At 56.0% G+C, this 21,176-nt stretch overlaps 6 protein-coding genes across 6 annotated transcripts; 2 read left to right on the forward strand and 4 right to left on the reverse strand.

The window, feature by feature from the left end:
* Nucleotides 1-286: 286 nt before the first annotated feature.
* F5144DRAFT_125959 (uncharacterized protein) lies at nt 287-892 on the reverse strand. Its single transcript, XM_066782259.1, has 2 exons — nt 833-892; nt 287-777 (listed from the first exon to the last, which is right to left on the reverse strand). The coding sequence occupies exon 2, from the start codon at nt 738-740 to the stop codon at nt 378-380; it is 363 nt and encodes a 120-aa protein (XP_066646798.1). The 5' UTR covers nt 741-777; nt 833-892; the 3' UTR covers nt 287-377.
* Nucleotides 893-3,291: 2,399 nt separating this feature from the next.
* Nucleotides 3,292-9,215, reverse strand: F5144DRAFT_506344 (uncharacterized protein). The gene is made up of 2 exons (XM_066786469.1): nt 8,778-9,215; nt 3,292-8,658 (listed from the first exon to the last, which is right to left on the reverse strand). The coding sequence occupies exons 1-2, from the start codon at nt 8,867-8,869 to the stop codon at nt 3,528-3,530; spliced, it is 5,223 nt and encodes a 1,740-aa protein (XP_066646799.1). The 5' UTR covers nt 8,870-9,215; the 3' UTR covers nt 3,292-3,527.
* A 1,511-nt stretch (nt 9,216-10,726) lies between these two features.
* F5144DRAFT_627292 (uncharacterized protein) lies at nt 10,727-11,768 on the reverse strand (the record flags this gene model as incomplete). The annotated part of the gene is made up of 4 exons (XM_066792288.1): nt 11,186-11,768; nt 10,961-11,112; nt 10,837-10,871; nt 10,727-10,750 (listed from the first exon to the last, which is right to left on the reverse strand). Exons 1-4 carry the CDS (start codon nt 11,689-11,691, stop codon nt 10,727-10,729), a joined length of 717 nt encoding a protein of 238 aa, XP_066646800.1. The 5' UTR covers nt 11,692-11,768.
* A 33-nt stretch (nt 11,769-11,801) lies between these two features.
* On the reverse strand, nt 11,802-14,059 carry F5144DRAFT_618825 (protein transport protein SEC61 alpha subunit). Its single transcript, XM_066791944.1, has 3 exons — nt 13,869-14,059; nt 12,383-13,727; nt 11,802-12,330 (listed from the first exon to the last, which is right to left on the reverse strand). Exons 1-3 carry the CDS (start codon nt 13,876-13,878, stop codon nt 12,255-12,257), a joined length of 1,431 nt encoding a protein of 476 aa, XP_066646801.1. The 5' UTR covers nt 13,879-14,059; the 3' UTR covers nt 11,802-12,254.
* Nucleotides 14,060-14,289: 230 nt separating this feature from the next.
* Nucleotides 14,290-15,796, forward strand: F5144DRAFT_481896 (IPP transferase-domain-containing protein; the record flags this gene model as incomplete). Its single annotated transcript, XM_066785310.1, has 2 exons — nt 14,290-14,412; nt 14,465-15,796. The coding sequence occupies 2 exons, from the start codon at nt 14,290-14,292 to the stop codon at nt 15,794-15,796; spliced, it is 1,455 nt and encodes a 484-aa protein (XP_066646802.1).
* A 1,506-nt stretch (nt 15,797-17,302) lies between these two features.
* Nucleotides 17,303-19,850, forward strand: F5144DRAFT_590583 (uncharacterized protein; the record flags this gene model as incomplete). The annotated part of the gene is made up of 4 exons (XM_066790168.1): nt 17,303-17,515; nt 17,946-18,398; nt 18,478-19,598; nt 19,835-19,850. The coding sequence occupies 4 exons, from the start codon at nt 17,303-17,305 to the stop codon at nt 19,848-19,850; spliced, it is 1,803 nt and encodes a 600-aa protein (XP_066646803.1).
* Between the last annotated feature and the right edge of the window lie 1,326 nt (nt 19,851-21,176).

Below are 21,176 nucleotides of genomic sequence, written 5' to 3' on the forward strand. Positions count from 1 at the left end.
CTACCTCTACATCATCTCGGGGCTCATGATTGGCACTCTAGTGGGGACGCAGCTCCTCGGGGTGTGGCTGACGGGATTCAAGAAGCCCGTGGTGGTGAGGGGTCTATTTGATCCAGACACCGGGAGGATGAGGAGGTGATGGGTGGGTGTTGTTGCAACGTGAGTTGGGATGGGGCTTGCAGGGGGCCGGGGCATGTGTACCTATATGAGGATTGTGTGAGAGATGAGGATGAGATGAGTGTATTCAATACATAGACGGTTCTTGTTACTCATATAGATGAGGTTCAGTGGTGGACTGGAGTATTTTATTGATGTTTTTGTTATTTAAAAAGAATCACTACCGCTAACCCGTACCCATGCACACATGATGCTGCCCATCATTTTCCCTGCTGCCAATACCAATACCACTTTCCACCATCCGACACCTTCGAACCCCAAGAACTGGAGCTGTCGGAGCTTCCGTACTCGGAGTCGGTGAGGCTGGACTCGGACGAGAGCAACGAGGTCGTTTCCGTCGGCTCATCCTCCTTGGCCTTGACCCCGTCGCCGTGCTCGGGACCAGACTGCGGTGTCGACGGTGGGCTGGCGGGTTGGCGGCTCCCCAGGATGACGAACCCGATGATGAGCACACAGGCGATCAAGAAAAAGATCATGATCGCTTTTTGTTGCTTCATGATCAGGACGTCGCCCGCCGGGGGAGTCTGGGCCGGGGCGGTGCGGGTGGTGGGGACGACAGGCATGGCGAGATGGCTGGTCGATATGTGTTGATACTAGATACTAAATAAAACAGTTAGCACTTCTAGCAACTTATAAATACCCTCTCTAAACTGACTTGCTGGACGCGGCACTCAATATCTCCGGTACTAGAAACCCCTTTATCAAGATCACCGGGCGCAACACCAACGATATTGCTGAAATTCGAACAAAGAACACGGCGTAAATGGGCTCGTTGAATATCAGATTCTTAATACTTCGGTATCGACCGCGCAGATGATGCCGCCTAAGACAGGATTGATTCATGAACAACATCAAAATACTCAACAGCCGCTTTGTGGTAGCAAAGGGGAGAGGGGAGCACAGCCACATACAGTAAAGCTCTGCCTCCGCCCAACGGATGCGCGCGTCTCGGGTCAGGTTGTACGAGGCTGCGCCGGGCTGTGTCGAAATGGACTAAGCGGTCCGGGCTGTACCTTGTAATCTGCGCGGTATCGGGCTGATCGGGCTATTTGAGAGAAAGCCTCGCGAAGTGTCCGAGTAAGCAAAGGGAGAAAAGGGATGAAAGTGAGAAGAAGCAAGAAGAGTGGGAGGATACTCTGGACATCGCTTTATGCGCCAGATTCCAGGCACGGACGGAAAATATGAGTCACAAAGTGAGCTTGCCACCGTCGTGTTGGAGTAGAGGAGGTCCGGGAGAGGTCACGCGATGTGCCAAAACGCAGCGCTCGGCCATGAACTGGGATTCGCTGATAATATGGAAGCAGGAAGAAACTCTGGGGGTGGCCTAATCTGTGGCCTCTTCCCCATATCAAACTAGATAACGCACGCCCACGGACCTTCCCAGCGTCAACCCAGGCATCACCGTCAAGGCTACCCGCCCATCCAGTGCCTGTCTCCCCAGTACCCCCTCTCCAACCCAGTTGGACTTTTACCTGGCACCGCCGGGCCACGGCCTTGGTTGATATCTCCCCTCCCTAGAACTGCACCGTCACTGCTATACGCTGCATCTCTCACCATAACGATAGGAACCACCTCTCCCCGCCCACGCCCATACCCCCCCTTCCCATCTTCCCCCCCATCAGCCCCCCACTCCCGTCCATTCCCACCCCCCTCCCAAACCCCCTTCTCAACACCCCCATCCTCCCCTCCACCCCCACCCCCCTCAACCCCAAAACCAGCACCCTCCCCCCCAAATCTCCCAACATCCCTTCCCTTCCCCTTAATCCGCCTCCGCTCCTCCCTCCGCCGCCGCACCCGCACCACACCCACCCACCACACCGCTGCAAACACCGCCCCGAACAGCACCAGTCCGCCCACCACCGAGGGCACGCCGATCTTGACGAGGTTGAGGCCTTGGTTGTTGGTGATATTGGGGTCGGCGGGGTCGGCTGGTGAGGTTGGTGAGGTCGGTGAGGTGAGTGAGGGGGTTGGTTCTGTTGTTGGTTCTGTTCTGATTGGGGTGGTGGTTGGTATTGTAAGGGTTTGGAGGGTTGTGGCTGGAGGCGTGAGTGGTTTTGTTCTGGTGGTTGTTGATGTGATTGTGACGGAGAGGTAAACTGTGGAAGTGGGAGCGGGCGATGGTGTGGGATCGGGGACCGGAGGTGGGTTGGCGTTTGATACGGGCTGTGGATCGGGGGTCGTCGTTGGAGGGGGAGGAGGAGGTGGAGACGGAGACGGAGGCGGGTCGGGATTCGGGTCCGGGGAGTCCGCGGGAGGTGGCGGGCTGGGTAAGTTAGCGATTTGGTGATGATAGAAAGAAGGTGAGGTGGAGGAATAGCTACGTACGGGGAGTCGTTCCCTTTGCCGTGGTCTGACTTATAAAACGTTTGCTGAGGGGCCATGACGGGAGTTGAAGAATGAGAGCAAACCCGCCCCATCTGACTGTGATCTTGGGGTCGTATCGTAGTGTTCCACGATCAACAAAATGATGCGTTTGGTGATCCTTGCTGGGAAGACTGAACGAAGGGCGAGTCTATACCACTGTCGATGAATCCCCCAATACTCTTCTACTCGTTGATCACCCAAAACGTCTTGTTGTGCTGCACATACACGTTAGCATACTTTTCCAATCCCCCTAAAAGCTGCCTGTTTGTGATATCCTAACCCACCTATAGCACCCTCCAAGACCTGGTTGGTAAAGAAATCTCGCTGGCCTGTCTATTATGGATTGTGACAGTCCTGGAAAACCATCAACAACTCAACGGCCCCTTCAACCGTGGCACAATGAGCTTTTATAAAAGATATCCAGGAGGCAGCCACGTGGTCGGCCAGTCATTACGGTGTCATACAACCCCCATCGTCGCCTTCAGATGGCAATACCATCTCTGTGTGACCCCTGACCACCCCTGGAAGCAATCACACACGAACCCTGATAACAAGCAGTTTGAGATGAGACTACGCCGAATGCCGATTGCCGATTGCCCCCGGGAACTAGCTACCATAACATCAGCGCATGTTGGGTACTCCGGTAAGCGGAGGGGACCCTCGGGTTTCCCAAGGGCACATGGTGTGGGGGACCAGTTTCTTAACCCCTTTACAGCACAGCACGTTCACCGACGGTTTTCTTGGTGTAACAGAATGCAAACGTATTTCTTTTTACCCAACCGGAAAACAAACACGATGAGCCTATGCGCTCTCTGCCCGGATCTCCTATCTCGGGGAGATCGGCTACTAGATACTCCGAATAGCCACAATGTCCAGTACGTATGTACACCAACTCGATACCCATGATCCCCCTACCCTCCTCAACTCACTACTTCCACCCCCTCCAGGGCACACACCCAGTTTGCTACATCTCCACAAAAGCACCCCTATGACTCCTGCGTCCCCTCGGCAGCCGTAGCCGTAGTCTCCGCCGCCGCCGCCGCCGCCGCCGCACTCCCACTAGCGCTCGCACTCCCCCCATCCCCCCCTTCCTCCTCCTCCCCCTCCTCATCATCCACATCCACCAACTGCTTCCCCTTCCACGCCTTCTTCGCCGCGGCCGCCAACACGCCATAATCGCCGCTCATCTCGCACATGCCCTTGAACACGGCGCCGGCCCCTTTGCGGCGCATGAGCTCCCACGGGTGGCCGTACTCGACGATCTCGCCCTTGTCGAGCACCAGCACCTTGTCGTAGTCGACAATGGTCTGCAGGCGGTGGGCGATGGTGATGATGGTGCTGGTCAGCTCGCGGATCGTCTCCTGGATGGCCGAGTCCGTGGCGTAGTCGATCGACGCCGTGGCCTCGTCCATCACCAGCACCGTGGGGTTCTTGAGCAGCGCGCGCGCCAGGCAGAGGAGTTGCCGCTGGCCCTGCGAGAGGTTGTTGCCGGACTCGGTGACGGGCGAGGAGAGGTCCAGGAAGATGTTCTTGTTGACGATCGAGGCCGGGCTGGACGGTTCGGTTGGGCTTTCGGGTTGGCTCGTGTTGTTGATGGTGGTGGTGGCGGTTGTGGCTTCCGGTAGCGTGAGAGTGGTGGAGGCGGCGAGTTCGTCGGGTTGGATGAGGTGTACGCGGCGGAGCGCGTTGAAGATTTGCTCGTCTGTGTGCATAGTAAAGGGGTCGAGATTACTGCGGATGGTGCCCATGAAGAGGGTTGGCTCTTGCGGCACGATCGTGATGGCCTCGCGGAGGTCGCGGAGACCCATCAAGCCGATATCGACATCGTCGATGAGAATCTTGCCCTCGTCAGCCTCTAGCGCCCGGAAGATGGCCAACGTGAGCGAGCTCTTGCCGGCGCCGGTCCGCCCGACGATGCCGATCTTCTCGCGGGCCTCAATCTTGAAGCTGAGGTTGCGCAACACGGGGTCCAATTCCTGGCGGTATCGCGTACTATAGTTGATGAACTCGACCGTTCCCTTGGATGGCCAGTCTGCGGCCGGCCGATTCTCTTCCACGATGGCCGCCGCCTCCTGTTCCACGTCGAGGTACTCCTTGATCCGCTCAACCGAATTCATATTTTGCTCGTTTATGGCATATAGGCGGACCAGCCACAGGATATTGTCGGCAAATCCGATCGCGTAGCTGAGCGAGATGCCAGCCGAGCCGGCGTCAATCTTGCCGAGGCCGACAATGACAAACACGCCAGCGAAGAAAGCCACGACGTCGCCCAAGCAGTCGGTCCTGAACGAGAGCCATCTGTTAGCAGCCCAGAGGTAGATGAAGGGCCGCAGCTGCGTGTTGATCCGGGCCAGGTTGTCCCGGATGAAGCGCCTCTCGTCGCCATACGCGCGGATCGTTGTGACACCACTGAGGGTCTCGCCGAACTGCTGGAAGAGCGGGCTCCGCTCGACCGACTCCAGCCGCTTCAGGTCACGCGACGCGTGGAGGTAGAATTGCCCGAGGAACACGTAAGCGAGGGCGATGAAGATGCCGGCGATCAGGAACATCGGAGTGATGTAGGCGATCAAAACGACGGTCACAACAACGCCCAACGCGCACGTCATGACACCGATAGCGATGGGCGCAACCTCCTGGTCGACGGCCTCCAAGTCCTTGCTAAACCGGTTCATCATCTGCCCGAGCGGCGTCACATCAAAAAACTTGAACTTCGCGCCAGTCACTGTGCTCATCAGACGGCTATGGATCTTCCACGAGGCAGTGAGAGAACCAAGGAAGATCCACATGTCTCTGAAGAGAGCGGCAGCCGTTCCCGCTATGCCAATGGCCGCCAGGACGGTCAGGTAATAAGTTACGTCCACTTCGGGGATGGCCGAAGTGGAGACCGTTGTCGAGTTGCCCTTAACATAGTTCGCAATGGATGCAAAGTAGGTCGGCGACAGGGTCTGAACCGAGTAGCTGTGCGAGTTCATGTTGAAGCGAATCTTGGCCGTCTCCTCGGCGGCATATTGGTTGGACCACTCCTTAATCCACAGACTGGTAGCAACGCCGGAAAACTGCTGCGTCCCGAAGACGACACAAGCAATGACCCAGAACCACCAGCTTCCCATAGACCGCAGGTAGAGCTTCATCACGGGCCACTTGACGGCACCCGTTGCCTTGGTCTCCTCCATGGCGTCTTGCTTCTTGTTTTCCTTCTTCTTGGCAGTCTCGTTCCTTGTCTTTTGTTGATCACCGTCCGCCTCGTTTACTAGAGTCGCACCGCTCTCCTCCCCAACACTCGAGGAAACGCGGGAGGGTACACGGGAGATATGAGCGGAGCCCGCCGCAGACTTCTGCACGGCAGCGTCTTCCGGCAGCGTGCCAGCCGCAATGAGTTCTTGCGGTGTGCCTTGACCGGTGACGCGACCGTTGGCCATGGTGACAACGTAGTCGGCGGGCGGCACGCACAGAGGGATGTTGTGGGAGACGAGAATGCATGTCCGATGGCGCATCAAGGGGCCCATTATGCAGTTGTTGAAGATCCACAGCGCGGTATGGGAGTCAACGGCGCTGAGGCAGTCGTCCAAGAGCAGATGCTTTGAGTTGGAGTAAACAGCTCTCGCAAGCGAGATGCGCTGTTTCTGGCCGCCCGAGAGGGTGATGCCCTTTTCACCGACCAAAGTCTCGTCCCCGTTGTCCAATATTTCCAGATCCCGTTCCAACGCGCACGCCACGATGACGTCCCGGTATCTCTGCTCATCGAGCGGTGCCGAAAATAGAATATTGTCCTTGATGCTGGCGTTGACAAGCCAGGCCTGCTGGGCGACATAAGCGCATGTCTCAGCAAGCCCCGTTTCCGGATCGGGGCGCACGTCCTCACGGCTGCGGCCACCAGGGAGGAAAACGCGGCCCTTCATGATGGTCATCTCACCGAGGAGCGCCATGAGCATCGAGGTTTTTCCGCAGCCAGTAGGACCAGTGATGACATTCAGTTTTCCGAGCTTGAAGTCGAGGTCGAGGTCGAGGAGGCGGAAAGCCATGGACCCGTCATCGGCGACAGTCGTCTTGCTGCCCCAGACGAAGGTGGCCTTCCTGAACCCAATCACCCGTTTGCCAGTCTCGTCAACATTGTCGACACCCAACTGCGCGAACTTCTCGGTTTCCTCCTCGGAGAGGAACTCCTCAATACGGTCAATCGACACTCGGGACTCTTGAACATGGGCAATCATGTCGCCAAGCTGGTCGAGCGGATAGCGAAGCAGCATGAACAAAGAAATGGCAGTGAAGGCAACTGACGGATACAGCGGCTTCTTCTCAACAACGGTGTAGATGAGGAAGGAGAAGAAGGTGATCAGAATCGGTACCGTGTTCCATACCGCAACAGCCGCGGCCCAGATCATGAATCGCCACCGCAACGCCTTCAGCTCGGCGCGGCGTTTCTCGTCGACGATGTCGGCGAATCGGTGTTCCCAAGCAAAGTACTTGATGATCCTGATGTTTTGCAGAATTTCGTTGGTCGTGTGAATACGCTTGTCCGTAGCAGCCATAATCCTCTTCTGGCTCGAGTTGAAACCTCTCCCAAAGGCAATGTTGACAGGGAGCAGCAGCGCCATGACCACAAAACCAGGGATGGCGCTCAAGCCCATGACCTGGTAAAGCAAGACGACAGAAACGATGAGCTGGGTCGGGGCTGCCGCAACGAGGAAGTGCATGTATGAGGTAATCTCGGACACCTTGAAGCTGTCGACGGACATCAGGTTGATGATAGTGCCCAGGTTGGCCTGCTCGTCCGAATCATCCGCCTTGTCCTTGTCCGGGCTCGCATCCGTAGCATTGTTCGCAGCTGACCCGCTATCCTTTGATGCCTTTCCGAGCCCCAGAAGCCGCTTGGCCCGCGCGACGATGCCTCCTTTTTCCTTGTTCTCAACCGAATCCTTCTTGTCGCCACCGAGGTTGGTATCTTTACCAGCCGCCGCTTTCCTGCGAAGCGCTTTGGCATAGATCTCGCCGACAAGGATAGCACGAATGTTGATGCAAATCTTGCGGCCTATCCACAAGGCCTGGCCGTCACAGACGGAGCGGAGGATATCAGTTAAAGGAAGGAGGATAACGTACAGCCATAGCACGTTTCGGGGGGCGATCGAGGGGTCCTCGACGTATTGTAAAATGGCTCTCAGGAGTAGAGTAGGGGCAAAGGTGAGCGCGCCACCCATGACAGCCCAGGCAGCTTGCGCAAGCAGGATCCCTTTAAAATACTTTAAAAGATGGACGGCCAGCGAAGTGGTCTTCTTGAAGAGACGGTAATTGGACAGGACGGCAGCAGCTTTGTCCTTGGGAAGCAAGTTCCAGACCCTCTTGATATTTAAAGGCTCCTTCCAACCGGAATAGACGATCGTGTCGACCCAGGAAAAGGTGTAGTGCGAGAACAGCGACGCCAAATTCTCCCGGCCGGGCTCGATGCCGTCCTCCCACTCCAAGAGGATGGTCTTGTTCCCCTTTCGGGTGGTGAGAGCCATACCAAAGAGCAGCGATGTCAGCGCGAACTCAACAATGACCAACGTCTGCGCCAATTGGGAACTGGAGCGGATCAAAACGGAGCGGAATATGGCCACAGTGAACAACCACTGGCAGCTGTAAATGGCAGCGGTGTGGTTCCAGATATACGGGACACGCCACTGCGTGTTCCCCAGGAAGAGCCGGAGCGACGTGAGCATCAGGACGTAGACCCAGACGGTCAAGCCGGCGGTGGCAGCAATGCCTCCCCACTCATTCCCATATGCTCCGGTAGCCAGCGCAACGCCATTCACGGCGACCAGCCCCGCAACAGCGAGCTCCTCGACGAAGACAGAAAGTGCCTGGCCGGGCGGGGTGTCGGCCTGCACGATCGAGCCCTTCGTTGTCGTCTTTGCCAGCGCCAGGCGGCCGCCGTTGATGGCCAAGTCTTCCTCCTCATCGCTCTCGCTGATCGGTTGTTCTTCTCGTGGCAATTCCGTATGTGTGGGTGGGGATAACGTCGTCGGGCCCTCGCCAATCCGCTCGTATCCTCGAGAAGCTTTTAACTTGATGATGTTCTGGGCGGCGAGTTGGAGAAACGATAGGCTGATAACGACCAATGGCAACAAGACCTTGAGATAGCTGTGTTTCAGTTTTACGGATTAGTTTAACGGTTTTGCAGAACGCCATGGCGTCACAAAAAAGCACACCGACGGCACGGCAGAGTGGCTTCGGGGTGGGTTTGGGGGTTTGCTACTTACTCTCGCTGAAAACAGCGGGTGAAGTCATCGGTCCGCCATATTGGCCAGGGACACGACGCAAAGCCCGTCTCACCCGCGTCGTCGAGGCGCATGGCAAGTCGGCACGCAAATCTCGACTGCAGGTCTCCAAGCAGGGGGGGCAAAGACCAGCGGAAGGATGGGCCACGGGTGGTTTGGGGGATCGGGTTCGGTGTGCGGCACGGTGCCGATGAAAATATTTGGAAAATGAAGCAGAGAGAGAGAAAGCGGAACGAATGATGAATGGTTCCTGTTGATCGCGGAAGACCGTTTCGGTGCCTGGGAAGCTTTGCAGCGGTCCAGAAACGGGAAACCCTGCTGCTGCATACACTAGTTGCTGCATCTGCTGCACCTGCCGCATTCCCTTCGCCGAAGTGGGCTCCCTGGGGTCGTCTTTCTTAAGATTTTCTGCCTTCCCGACACAGCATGCAGGTTCTTGGTGCGGGTCTGTCTGGGGGTTGCGCTTATCACGCTTGGCCCGGGAAACGGCGAGACCGGCACGCCGGTCAGCGAAGTGGGGTCGGGTGCTTAGAAGATGGAGACAGGCCCGCGTTCGGACCATGAGATGGGGCCCTGCTCGGCCCGAGAACGATGAGCACGACAATGAACACAGCAGTTAAGAAGTCAGAAAACAATGGCACAATCATCTCCAAATCCAGGCTAGTTTGCGGAACGAGAAAGGTCTGACTTAAATTGTGGAACAGAGTCATCACTGTCCCAGCATTCCCTCAGCTTTCAAGAACTGACGTGACCGTTTTTGCCGCTTTGGGAAGGAGCTCCTGCCTCGAGAGGTTCTGAGGGGCCGAAAGCTCGAGATCTGGCCCAGCTGCTCAATGATGTCAGACAGACACCCAGCAGGAAAGTTTCGCAAGACGCCACCTGCATACGATTCAATGAAGGCATGCCAGCTCGTTTCCCTGGCTACCCGTATGGTGTTTGTAATGTATGCAGTGATGGCAAACATTTGAGAACGGTGTCGTCTTCACCGCCAAGTCAGTCCCACTCACTTTCACAACCGACGGGAGCTAATGCGCCCACTGACGCGAAGTGCAGCTTCCGGGCGCACTCGCAAACACACCCAAACGCCGAAGACGGCTTGATCGTATCGTGTCTGTCGTCGTATCACGGGGAAGAAGAGATGGCTCTGGCGGTAACCTTCGTAAATGCTCTCACAGTCTTACGATTGCGGTATCCCGTCAGCACCTATTAGCCCTCCGGCCAGAGGGCCACTGACACACTGTCACTTTATTAAAACAAAGCATCTCCTCCGAGTACGAGAAAAACGTCGTAAATTGCATGCCCCTTCACCTTCTGGCTAAAAAAAGCCCAGCCCGAAAGCAAGACAAGAAATGATGAAAATAGAAACAAGTTAGAAGAAACCGAACAACAAAATAATTAAAATAGTCGAAATTCAGAAAAAAAGTAAATGGAGTAAATAAAGATTGAACAAAATAAATACAGTTCAATTCCCATGGGGCTTGTGGATGGATGCCTTTCGTTTCGTCCTCCGGTCGACGCAGTTTTGTTTTGTCCCTGACGTGCTTCGCGAGCGCCCGGTGGACACAAAAAGCCGAACACCAAGTGGACTTGTAGGCGCCGACGAGACCTTTGGAACGAAAAAAAAGCCATTTCGAAGACCAAAGTCCAATTTTACTTTACTCCATTTATTTTATTTAAATGTATTTTTCTCGGTTTCCTTTACTTTTCTTTTATCGTTTTCTTTCTTTTATACTTCTTTCTCTTCTCAGTTTGGCTTTTTTTGGCCAAAGGGAGGCCAGGGTCCACTTATAGGGAGATCACAGGCAATGAAGAATCGGAACAACGAAAGTCTCTGCCTAATCACCTTATGACAATAACAAGGTGCAATTGCGACGTCATTTTTGCGATATTCAGACCTTCCTCATCTATCAACTCGTTTAGGAAACCATCCATCAAGTGGGCATCGCCTTGCCCCTCTGGCACCCATATAAAGTAGTTCATTAATGATTCCGCAACAAAGCCGGATCACCCTCCACTCGTACTCGACACACCCCGGTCTTACAACTAGCTCGTAGAAGACAGCGTAGGCGTCAGGATCTATTCGGTAGTAACCTCGTGTTAGCTATCTGCTTTGTATACCACATAGTGACAAACCATGCGTCCTATACAAGCATGTATACACGTACCCTGGAGGTTGTCAATATTTTTGAAAGTGGTGGGGAAATTGGCGATAACATTGCCATCTCGCAGCGAACGAAGTGGTACCAAGTAGCTGTACACACCCCTAACGAGGCCGGCTGCCTCGGCATTTTGCACACATACGTGGGCGTTGGTGTCGCTGTAACTCGGTCAGCCCACAGTGCACCATAGGTTGAGAATAACTTATAAGTGAGGGATGGGGTTGGGCAGACCTTGCTGTTTGCTTGATATCCGCAAGGGTGTTGACACTCCCTTCTAGCAAGGCGATATGGTTGGTAGGATTGTTGAAACTCTGTTCCAGCTGGTGGACGCCCTCTCCTAGCCGGTCGACACTCTCTTCTAGCCGGTTGACAAGCCGGTCGACACTCCCTTCTAGCCGGCCGACACTCCCTTCTAGCCGGCCGACACTCCCTTCTAGCCGGCCGACACTCCCTTCTAGCCGGCCGACACTCTCTTCTAACCGGCCAACACTCCCTTCTAACCGATCGACGCTCTCTCCCAGCTGGTCGATGCGGTTGACGAGCCGTGTCTCTAGTCGATCGATGCGGGCGATGAGTTGTGCCCCTACCTGGGTGATAGCATTGATTATCTGTTGCGTCGGGTCGTTGTCGAGAGCTGGTAGGTTGGTGCGGCGTCGAAGCGGGAGCGAAACGGTATCCATGGAATCCGATACCATATCAGAATCAGTCGACGGACTGGGGGCTACGGGCGCAGCCATTGTAAGTCGGCAAGGGTGTTCGTGTGTGCGTGTCTATGTCTGTCTGTGTGGGCTTCTCGTTACTTCCCCGATGGTTTTGTGTGATTTATTGAAGATTGGGACCCCGGGTGCCGCGCAAACCAAACTTATTCACCATCTGTTTATTGACCTTCACGTGCTCGTAAAGCCGTGGAACTGTATAAACTGGGAAACTGCCACCATCGGAACAACAACAGCTGCCGGCAAGACCCGTCCGTGACTGGATTGTTTTCGCCGTTTCGTGCACGACCAGAGGAAAGAAAAACGGTTGAAACAACTCGATGAGCAACCTGAGCGCCTAAGTCCTCTAATTCACTATCGAAGACTCCCGAATTGACTGCCCGTTTGGATGCAAAAATAACCCGCTGGCTTTTAGGAAGCCTCCCTTTATGACCTTGCTTCATTGCTAGTATACAGGACAGCCAGCGCTTGACTCCCCAAACAATTACAGACTAAATCGACATGACAAAATTCCGGATACGAAGCGTAACCGGTGAATGGGCAGAGGGGCGCAGCAAGCTGCCGAGAAATATGTCTAACTGTTCTCAGCCCATGATCATGCCTTTCATGCCTGCAAGATCTCCTTCCTTAGCAGCAATTTCGAAGTAGCCGTAAATGATTCTAGTTCAGATTAGCTCGTGCTGTGAGTTGTTGGTTGCGAGGTTCAACTTACGTGACGGCAAGAAGGGTTCCAGTGCCGGAGCCGAGCGCACCCATCAGGTCGCTGGCGACAGACAGAGCACCAATGCAGGCACCACCGAAGGCGGCGGCGGTGGGGATGATGCGCTTGAGTTCCTTGTACATGCTCTGCTCGCGGTGGCCAGCCATGACGAGGCCCTGATCCTTGAGCTGCTTAGCAACATCGCGGGGGCTCGAGCCAGACACCTCAATCCAGGTCTTGGAGAAGATGGCACAAGCGGTCAGCATGTAGGCGATGTAGACGGCGGTGTGGATAGGATCCAGCAGCGCATCCTTGAAGTTGAGGGGAGGCGACATGTAGTAGACGAGACCGGAAACGGCCGACAACTGCGAGGAGCCATCCTTGGCCTCCCAGACGCCGAAGAGGCGGACCAAGAGGTTCTCGGAGAAGCGCGAGTACAGCATTTGGCTGATCAGGAAGATGTTGGACGACAGAGCCGACTGCAGCATGATGGGCATGTTCGAGGTGTAGAACAGGCGGATGGGGTACGAGCCACGAGCACCACGCTGGCGCGACGACTTGACCGGGATCTCGACGCGGAAGCCCTGCAGGTAGATGACGGCTGCGAACACAATGAGGGTCGCGAGCAGGTTCATGATGTTGGGCAGGTTCTGGCGGTAGAAAGCCTCCTGGAGCGCCCGCTGCTTGTTGGGCCAGGTCATGAGCAGGTGGAAAAGGGCGATGACGGCACCCTCGTACTCGGGGCCACGGCCGGTGTTGATCGAAGTCGGGGAGAAGGCCTTCCACATGATGGACTCGCAGATGTTGGTAGCAATGAACAGGGAAATACCACTGCCAAGGCCATAGCCCTTCTGGAGAAGCTCATCGAGAAGAATGACGATCATGCCAGCAATGACCAACTGCAGAATGAGCAGGAAGACAATGCCGGCACCGAGCTCGCTCGGGGGGCCATAGAGACCGGTAAAGACGTAGACGGTTGCGGTGCCGACGGAGAGGATGAGGGCGAAGAGCTTCTGGGCGGTCTGGTACAGTTCGCGGTCGGACTTAAGGTCGAGGTTGACGTCGATCATGTGGGTACCAGCGAGAAGCTGGAAGACCATGCCAGACGAGATGATGGGCGTGATACCGAGTTCCATCAAGGTACCTCGGTTACTCGCCATCATCATACGCAACCAGTATAGCGGATCCGATGTGTCCGACGAGACGATGCCGTAGAGTGGCATTTGGCTCATGACCAGGAAGATCAGGAGGGTCAAGCCCGTCCACATCAACTTTTGGTTGAAGGGGATCTTGGTCTCGGGCTGCTGAACCTCAGGGAGGAACGGCACGAAGGGCTTGACGAGGTCGAGGAACCGTACTGCAGGACGAGGAAAATGGTTAGCACATTGTCGCGACCATCAATGGACAAACACCATGCTCGCCGGAGCTGCAAGAGCTGCACGAGTCGCGCAAGCTCCAGCAGCCACACGAGCTCGGGACGCGCCGCGCTGCAACTTACAGGAACTCATGTTGGGCAATTGGAAGGGAAAACCAAATATTAAATCATCCAGAAGAAAAAAGAGAAATGGCGAAGTCAGCGACAACGACTCTGCAAAGGGAGCGAGTTGTCGTCGGCGCAATGGGGTTCAGAAAGGGGGAAGAGGAGGCAGGTCACTGGAGAAAGCGCTCCTTAAAGATCTGGCTTCAGAGTTATTCTGTGATGTGTCCAATTTCGAAATGGGTCCACACGTGACAGGTGCACCCAATCCAAAACAAGCAGCGGCTGCTCCGTGCGCCAGCGACTGCGGCTGGAGAGCCATTGAACGCCAAGGTCTTCCCCAACAATCGGACTGTGGGGTTGCTTCACCTGCTCCAAAAATCGAAAGAACTGTCTAGAAGCCTTGCGAGATGCCGCTGCAACCCAGCGCTAGGCGATGCCGATGGGCTTCCTATCTGGCCTTGTCCCCTTTTTCAGTTCCGCGCTACATTCGGGCAGAGCTGCAGTCAGAAGAATGACGCCCCTCATCATCATCTATGGTTCGACCGGGACTGGCAAGTCGGACGTATGTCGCTTTTCCATTTGCGCGGGCGTAAAACGTAGCTGACAACGAGCAGCTTGCGGTTGAACTAGCGACGAGATACAATGGCGAAATTATAAATGCAGATGCTATGCAACTCTACAAGGGGCTACCGATCATAACCAACAAGCTCACAACCCAGGAGCAGCGTGGAATCCCCCATCACCTTCTTGGCAACATCGAACTCAGCGAGGATCCTTGGGTGGTAACAAGGTTCAAAAAAGAGGCCACAAGAATAATATCCGAGATTCGCGGCCGAGGAAAGCTTCCGATTGTGGTAGGCGGTACATCCTACTACCTAGATGGGCTGCTCTTCGAGGGAAGGGTCGTGGACGACCAACCAGCACTGGACGGTGGCGCATCGAACCGCGATGAGCTGGCTGCAAAGCACCCGATCCTAGCAGACTCGCCAGAGGCAATGCTGGCGAAGTTGCGCGAAGTCGATCCCGTGATGGCGGAGAAATGGCACCCGAACGATGCACGCAAGATCCGGACGTCATTGGAAATCTACTTTGCCACTGGCCGTCGCGCATCTGATATTTACGCTGAGCAGCAGAGCAAGAAAGAGTCCAAGTGGGCATCGCAGAGCCGCGCGCGGGACCACGATCTCGGCGAGATACTTCTGTTCTGGCTTTATGCCCAGCGGGAAGTGCTCAACGAGCGGCTCGACAAGCGCGTAGACAGGATGGTGCAGAATGGCCTGCTTGGCGAGACCGCCGAGGTCTATGATCACCTCCACCAGAAATTTGCGGCCGGTGAAACGGTCGACCGCTCAAAGGGGATTTGGCAGTCGATTGGCTTTCGCCAGTTTGAGCCCTACCTCACAGCGAAGAAGGAAGCCCCTGACGGCCCCGAGCTGGATAAGCTCAAGCTGGCGGGCATTGAAGACACCAAGTCCGCGACACGCCAGTACGCCAAGTACCAAGTGCGCTGGATGACCATGAAGACTGTTTCGTCCCTTCAGGAGGAGAAGCTGTTGGATCGGCTCTATCTCCTCGACAGCTCGGACGTCCAACGCTGGAACGCAGAGGTGCTGGACAAAGGGGTCGAGCTGACGAGGCAGTTCCTCGCCCATGAACCGCTGCCCTTGCCAACCGAGGTGTCCGAGATGGCGAAGGAGGTCTTGGCCGGGACCGTTGAAAGGAGCAACCGCCAAGACACGCCCTGCCGCAAGACGTGCGAGATCTGCAAAAAGACATTGTTGACTGAAGAGTTGTGGCAGGCACATATCACGAGCAGGAAGCATCTGAAAGTGGTGCGTGGCGCCAAGAAGCGGCAGCTCATCCCGGCCCATGCCGTGCCGTCAAGAGCGTTGATAGCAACCGTACCTGAACCACAAGATACTGCGCCGACAATAGATCATCTTTAACCCAGCGACGCTTCTTTTCTCAATCTTGTCAACCCCAGACCTCTCGGTGCCCTCGTCCGCAGCCAGCTCACGTCCGCCTCGGCTTGAAACTAGCGGTCATGATGTTCCCAAACCACAACACAAATTAATTTTGTAGGTGCCTAAGGAGGTGCCCATTATGTTGTGTCTCTTGAGTCCAAGATCGGCAGTCAAACCTGGGCGGGTTGTCCCGTTCTTGGCCACTTGACATACCTATTGGCCAGTTCGATATCGACTGCCTGAGAAGGCAGCGATGCAGCGAGAGCCGTCTGTGCGTAAACTGACCATACGGCTTCTCTCCATCCGAATTCCAGGCCTGAACCGAGGGGTTGGAACATCTGGGGCCCAACTCTATGGTCCTCGGTTTCGTTTGAACTCAACCCGACCTATCCGAATATTTTGCACGAGGCGCGTTAGTTACCATTTGACATCTAAAACCGGCATATTCCTAGAACAAGACCAAAAACGGGCTGACAGATTACATCTCCCCCATTCGGCGATGAGCAATTGCCCGGAACCAGGACCGCAATTAGTCAGATCACAGCAGTGTCCGCTTTCATCAACCCGTCATTGCGGAGCGCAAACGGCAGTCCAAGCTGGCATCTGTCCGAGATAGGTGGTGAATCAGCACCAAAACAAATGGAGACCACCACCTGAGCAACATGGCCCGTTTGCATCCCTACCAGGCGCGGGCCTGGGCACCCTGCCTGAGCTGCCTGGCTCCCCTCGCATCATCACATCAGGGCAACGTTATCAATCACACAGTAATCTAGAGTTACTACGAGGTAGACATGAAGCCCCCCCCCATGGCTACCTATTTCCCCGGCTTTGCTCGCTACCAATAGATAACCATGTATCCATGAACCCTCACCTCCTTAAAACTGGATGCCTGGCATGAAGCAGCTTGGATGCAGGCTCGTACGAAGAACACCATTCACAAGCATGTGCCGTCTGCTGTGGAACGTGGACAGCCAGAATCACCTTCCCAGTGCCATGGGGAGACTCTCTCCTGGGCTCGCCTGGGTCCGCTGCGCTTTGATCAGTGGAGCTGACCCACCCTTGTCAGCCTGGAGACTTTTCGACCAACCAATAGCCGGGGACTGCGGACTTGGGAGCAAGAACCTGGACCAAGAAGGGAGATTATGTGCGCCGACGTCCGATGCTGCTGCGGGTTTCGAAACAAAAAGAGACAGCCAGCCCCGGAACATTACGTAGCCGGCAGTCCGCAGTTATGAACAAGACTTTTGCTACCTACTGCACAGGGCGCCTTACCCTATCTACCTACCTACCTACCTGTGCATACGAAGTAAGGTCACTGACTTTTCAGGTCCCATGCCAACTGGATGGGTGCATGCCCAGGTGTCTGCAGTTACATGCACCTGAGGATTCGACCTGTTTCCGCGTATTCCTTCGCTGGTAGCTTTATAAAGGCGCTAGGCACCCCGCCAACGTTCGGTCCCCGCGGCGACCGCCACATATCAGCGGGCCATGGATGCTTCAATGACCCCGGCTTCAGAGGCCACCACCTCACAAGCCTCGACTCCCGTTCCTAGCAACCACAACAGTCACACGACCAACACGGCGTCAAATCCGGGCGGTCCGAATCATGGCAAACCACCGCGCCGTATCCTCGCCTGCGAACTTTGCCAGCATCGCAAGATCAAATGCGACAGACACTTCCCATGCGCTAACTGCACCAAGGTACGAAATGCGCCAAGCACATCGTCGCCCGTCCCAGGAGTATTGATGTATAGGGAGGGAGGGTATTGATCATGTTGGTTCCTCACTGACTTTTCTTGAAGGCGAACATAAAATGCACGCCAAGCACCCCCGCGGAACCGCGCAAGCGCAGACGGCCTCACCAGGACCTGACTGACCGGCTAGCTCGCTGCGAGGTCATGATCAAGGACTACGCTAAAATGCTGGCCGAACAGCAGTCATTAATACGCGCCCAGCCCACCTCCATGACCGATACTTCAGAATGGCAACCGACGGGGAAGCTTGTCAACGAAGACGGAAACGTCCGCTTCGTGGACAGCCCGTTGTTGGGGGTTATCTACGAGGAAGTTCGTCCACGTGCCTCGGTCCGTTTGCATCTGATGCATACTTACACAGTAGGCCCATCTGACAGGTTCGAACCATGAGAAAAATGATGGACGACGAGGATTCCTACGAGACAAGCCCGGAAAGCATGACCCCCGACGATAATGCCGAGATGCTGCTCGGCGGCGACAGCCCGGAAGTCAACCTCGCCGACCTCTGGCCTGCCCCGGCCCAGATACTTCCCTTGTGGCAAGTGTATTTAGACAGGGTGAACCCATTAACCAAGATCATCCACGTTCCGTCGGTGCAGCCTTACATGGCGGCCGTCATCACCGACTCGAAATCACTGCCCAGGAACGTCGAGGCGCTCCTGTTCTCCATCTTTGTCATGGCGGTCGTGGCCATGACACCTGACGAGTGCAAAAGCCTCCTCGGGATAGCCAGAGAGGAAGCTCTCCAGAGATACTCGTCGGGGGTCCGGTTAACCCTGGTCAGGGTGGGCTTTCTCAGGTCTCACGACATGATCATCCTCCAGGCTCTCGTCATCTATCTGGTGCGAACCCTCCGAGAGCCCGCGTCAGCCGCTCCCCGCTAACGCTGGTGCACAGATATCCCTCCAGGGCCGGTACGACCGGCATGCCGTCTGGATCCTGGGTGGCGTTGCCATTCGCATCGCCCAAAAGATGGGCCTACATCGCGACGGCACAACCCTAGGCCTCTCCCCCTTCGAGTCCGAAATGCGACGACGCGTCTGGTGGCAGATCATCATGACGGACGCCAAATACGCCATGTTCTCCGGGCTCAGTCACAACTTACTGCCGAGGAACAGCGACACGCAGTCGCCTTCGAACGTTAACGACGCCGATATCTTCCCGACCTCCGAGGAGCCGTTCCAGGACCGCGAGGGCCCTACCGAGATGATCTTCTGCCTAATAACCTACAGATTTGCCAGGTTTCTTATGGAGATGCCCGGTTTTGAAGGAGTGGTCATGATACCCGAGGACGAGTCGGCGTTGACGGGCTCCAAGGCGGCACCCACAGCAGAGCAGCTGGCCACGTACCGACGGGGGGTAGCGCGACTCCGCGAAGACCTTGGGGCGATTCTCGACAAACACTGCGACTCGTCGGCGGGGCCTGTGCACGAGATGGCACTCGCCATGAAACAGCACCTCTTTCAGAAACTCGACGAACTCATGACGCCCCCCAAGGAGCAGCTCGACTGGGGGGGCGAGGTGAAGTCGGCGTCGGACAACACCTTCAAGATCGCCATCAGCACGCTCGAGCACAACGAGGCCAACTACAACTCCACCACCAACCACGGCTTCGCCTGGTTCTCGCTGCTGCACTTCCAGCTCGACATCTTCATGTACATGGCCGGGCAGCTGTGCCGGCGCACCGAGGGCACGCTGGTGGGCGGGTCGCTGGTGGAGCGGGCGTGGCGGCAGGTCGGCGTCGTCTACTCGTTCCACCCGGAGCTCTTCGACATGACCAACAAGAACTACCTGACCCTGGCCGTCTACGTGCTGCAGGCCTGGAAGATGCGCGAGCAGCTGCTGCTCGCCAAGACCGGCCAGCAGCAGCCCGTCCCGACCCCCTTCTACGTCGACAAGCTGCGCCTCTGCCTGCCCGACCTCGAGTGCAAGGCCGAGCCCGCCGAGATCGCCACGCCCACCACCATCCCGTTCGACGCCCCCGAGTTTGCCCCCGCCGAGTCCCTCGATTTTGCCATGGACCCGCATGCGTCGCTGGAGGATTGGATTGGGCAGATGGAGTGGTTTGGCTCGCAGCCGGCCAATCTGGATAGTACTGGGATGGGGGTGTCGGGGCTGGGGCCGTTTGCCATGGCGCCTTTGCCGGAGTGGTGATAGGCCCCCCGTCTGAGTCCCTGTGCCCTGTGTCTGAGAATGACAATGAGGGCTGCTCGCCTGCTGGTGGGGCGTCTTTTTTTTGTCTTGCCTGAGCCCTGTTTTGGTGCAGGGTGGTTTTCCTGTAATGGGGGAGGGTTTCCAGGTTGCCAGGCTGTGCGGTGTTGGTGCGCCTCGAAGTTGGGCCGACGCTGTGTTCTCGTGGAGTTGAAAGTCGCCGAGCGGGAGGGCGGGTGAGACAATCTTTCCGGTGTCGATCCCGGTGGCGTGGGGCGGGGTTCCGATGGTATCCGCTTTGGTTTGCTCGTCTTGCTGTCGTGAGAAAGCGTTTCCCATTCAGCGGAGAATGTGCGGTGGGGAAGAAAGTTGGTATGACGCTGGGTCTGGGCTAGGAGGGAGGGGTCCATAGGTGGCCGAGTCCGGGGGCGTCGAGTATAGGATAAGTTTTCGGGTTGGTTTGCGGTTTGTTTTCGGCGTCCAATATCTACAGGTTCACTCTTCTCTGGGGAATCCGGGCTGAAATCCAGCACATTGTATCGCCGATATTGAATCGGAGCTGCGGGGCTACCTAATGGTTTTCTTTTTGTTTTTATTGGAAGTCACGCGTAGGATAGAAACAATAAGGAACTGGGTGGAGATAAGCTTTTTTACATGTCTGGAGAGAGTGCTTGAGTCGGATGGAGCCCAGATGCTGCACAGGCAAGACATGTCCGGGTTAGGGTTCTCCAGGATTACACATGTTGCGTATGGTATCGTAAATCATGTATTCTATGCACGAATTACTCTCCCAGCCTGACGACCCCTCAGAACTTCATTCACCCCACCATCATCAACTCAAGACAGCAAAACTCAAACAGAAGAAAAATGGAAGTCTCAAATCCCCGCCGGATTCTTGCTGTCTCACTAAGTGATTCGGTGCAGCATTTAAGTAATGTCATCAAAGGTGCGCCAATTTTATCCAAACTTTTTCTTATCAGTCCATCTTATATCTCATGACTTTCCTCTATCTCACTCTCACCCCCACTAACTCATCCCCGCTAAAACAGACCTAACCGGCACCCATCCCGAACCGCAACCCATACCATCCCCTGACGAGGAGGAAGAACAGGACCAAAAAACAACCACCACCACCACCACCACCACCACCACCACCACAGACCCAACCAACCCAACAAACCCACCAGCACAACCCCCCACAGCCACAAACCCAGAACCCACCACCCTCGCCGGCACCACGCACCCCCTCCCCCTCAAGACCGCCTACTACACCGCCTCCGTACCCATCTGGCTCGACCTGATCTCCTCTCCCACCGAGTGGGCCGCGTCCTTCCTCACGCCCGAGGCGCGCGAGGTGCTGGGGGTGCTGGGCGGGGTGGTGGTTGTTTTTGCGTTGCCTTCTTTTTCTTCTTCTTCCGGTGCTTCTTCTTTGGGGGCGGGGAGTGGTGGTGGTGGTG

The sequence above is a fragment of the Chaetomium tenue genome (genome assembly GCF_020726465.1).
Source record: "Chaetomium tenue strain MPI-SDFR-AT-0079 chromosome Unknown F5144scaffold_2, whole genome shotgun sequence".
NCBI classification, from domain to species: Eukaryota; Fungi; Ascomycota; class Sordariomycetes; order Sordariales; family Chaetomiaceae; genus Chaetomium; species Chaetomium tenue.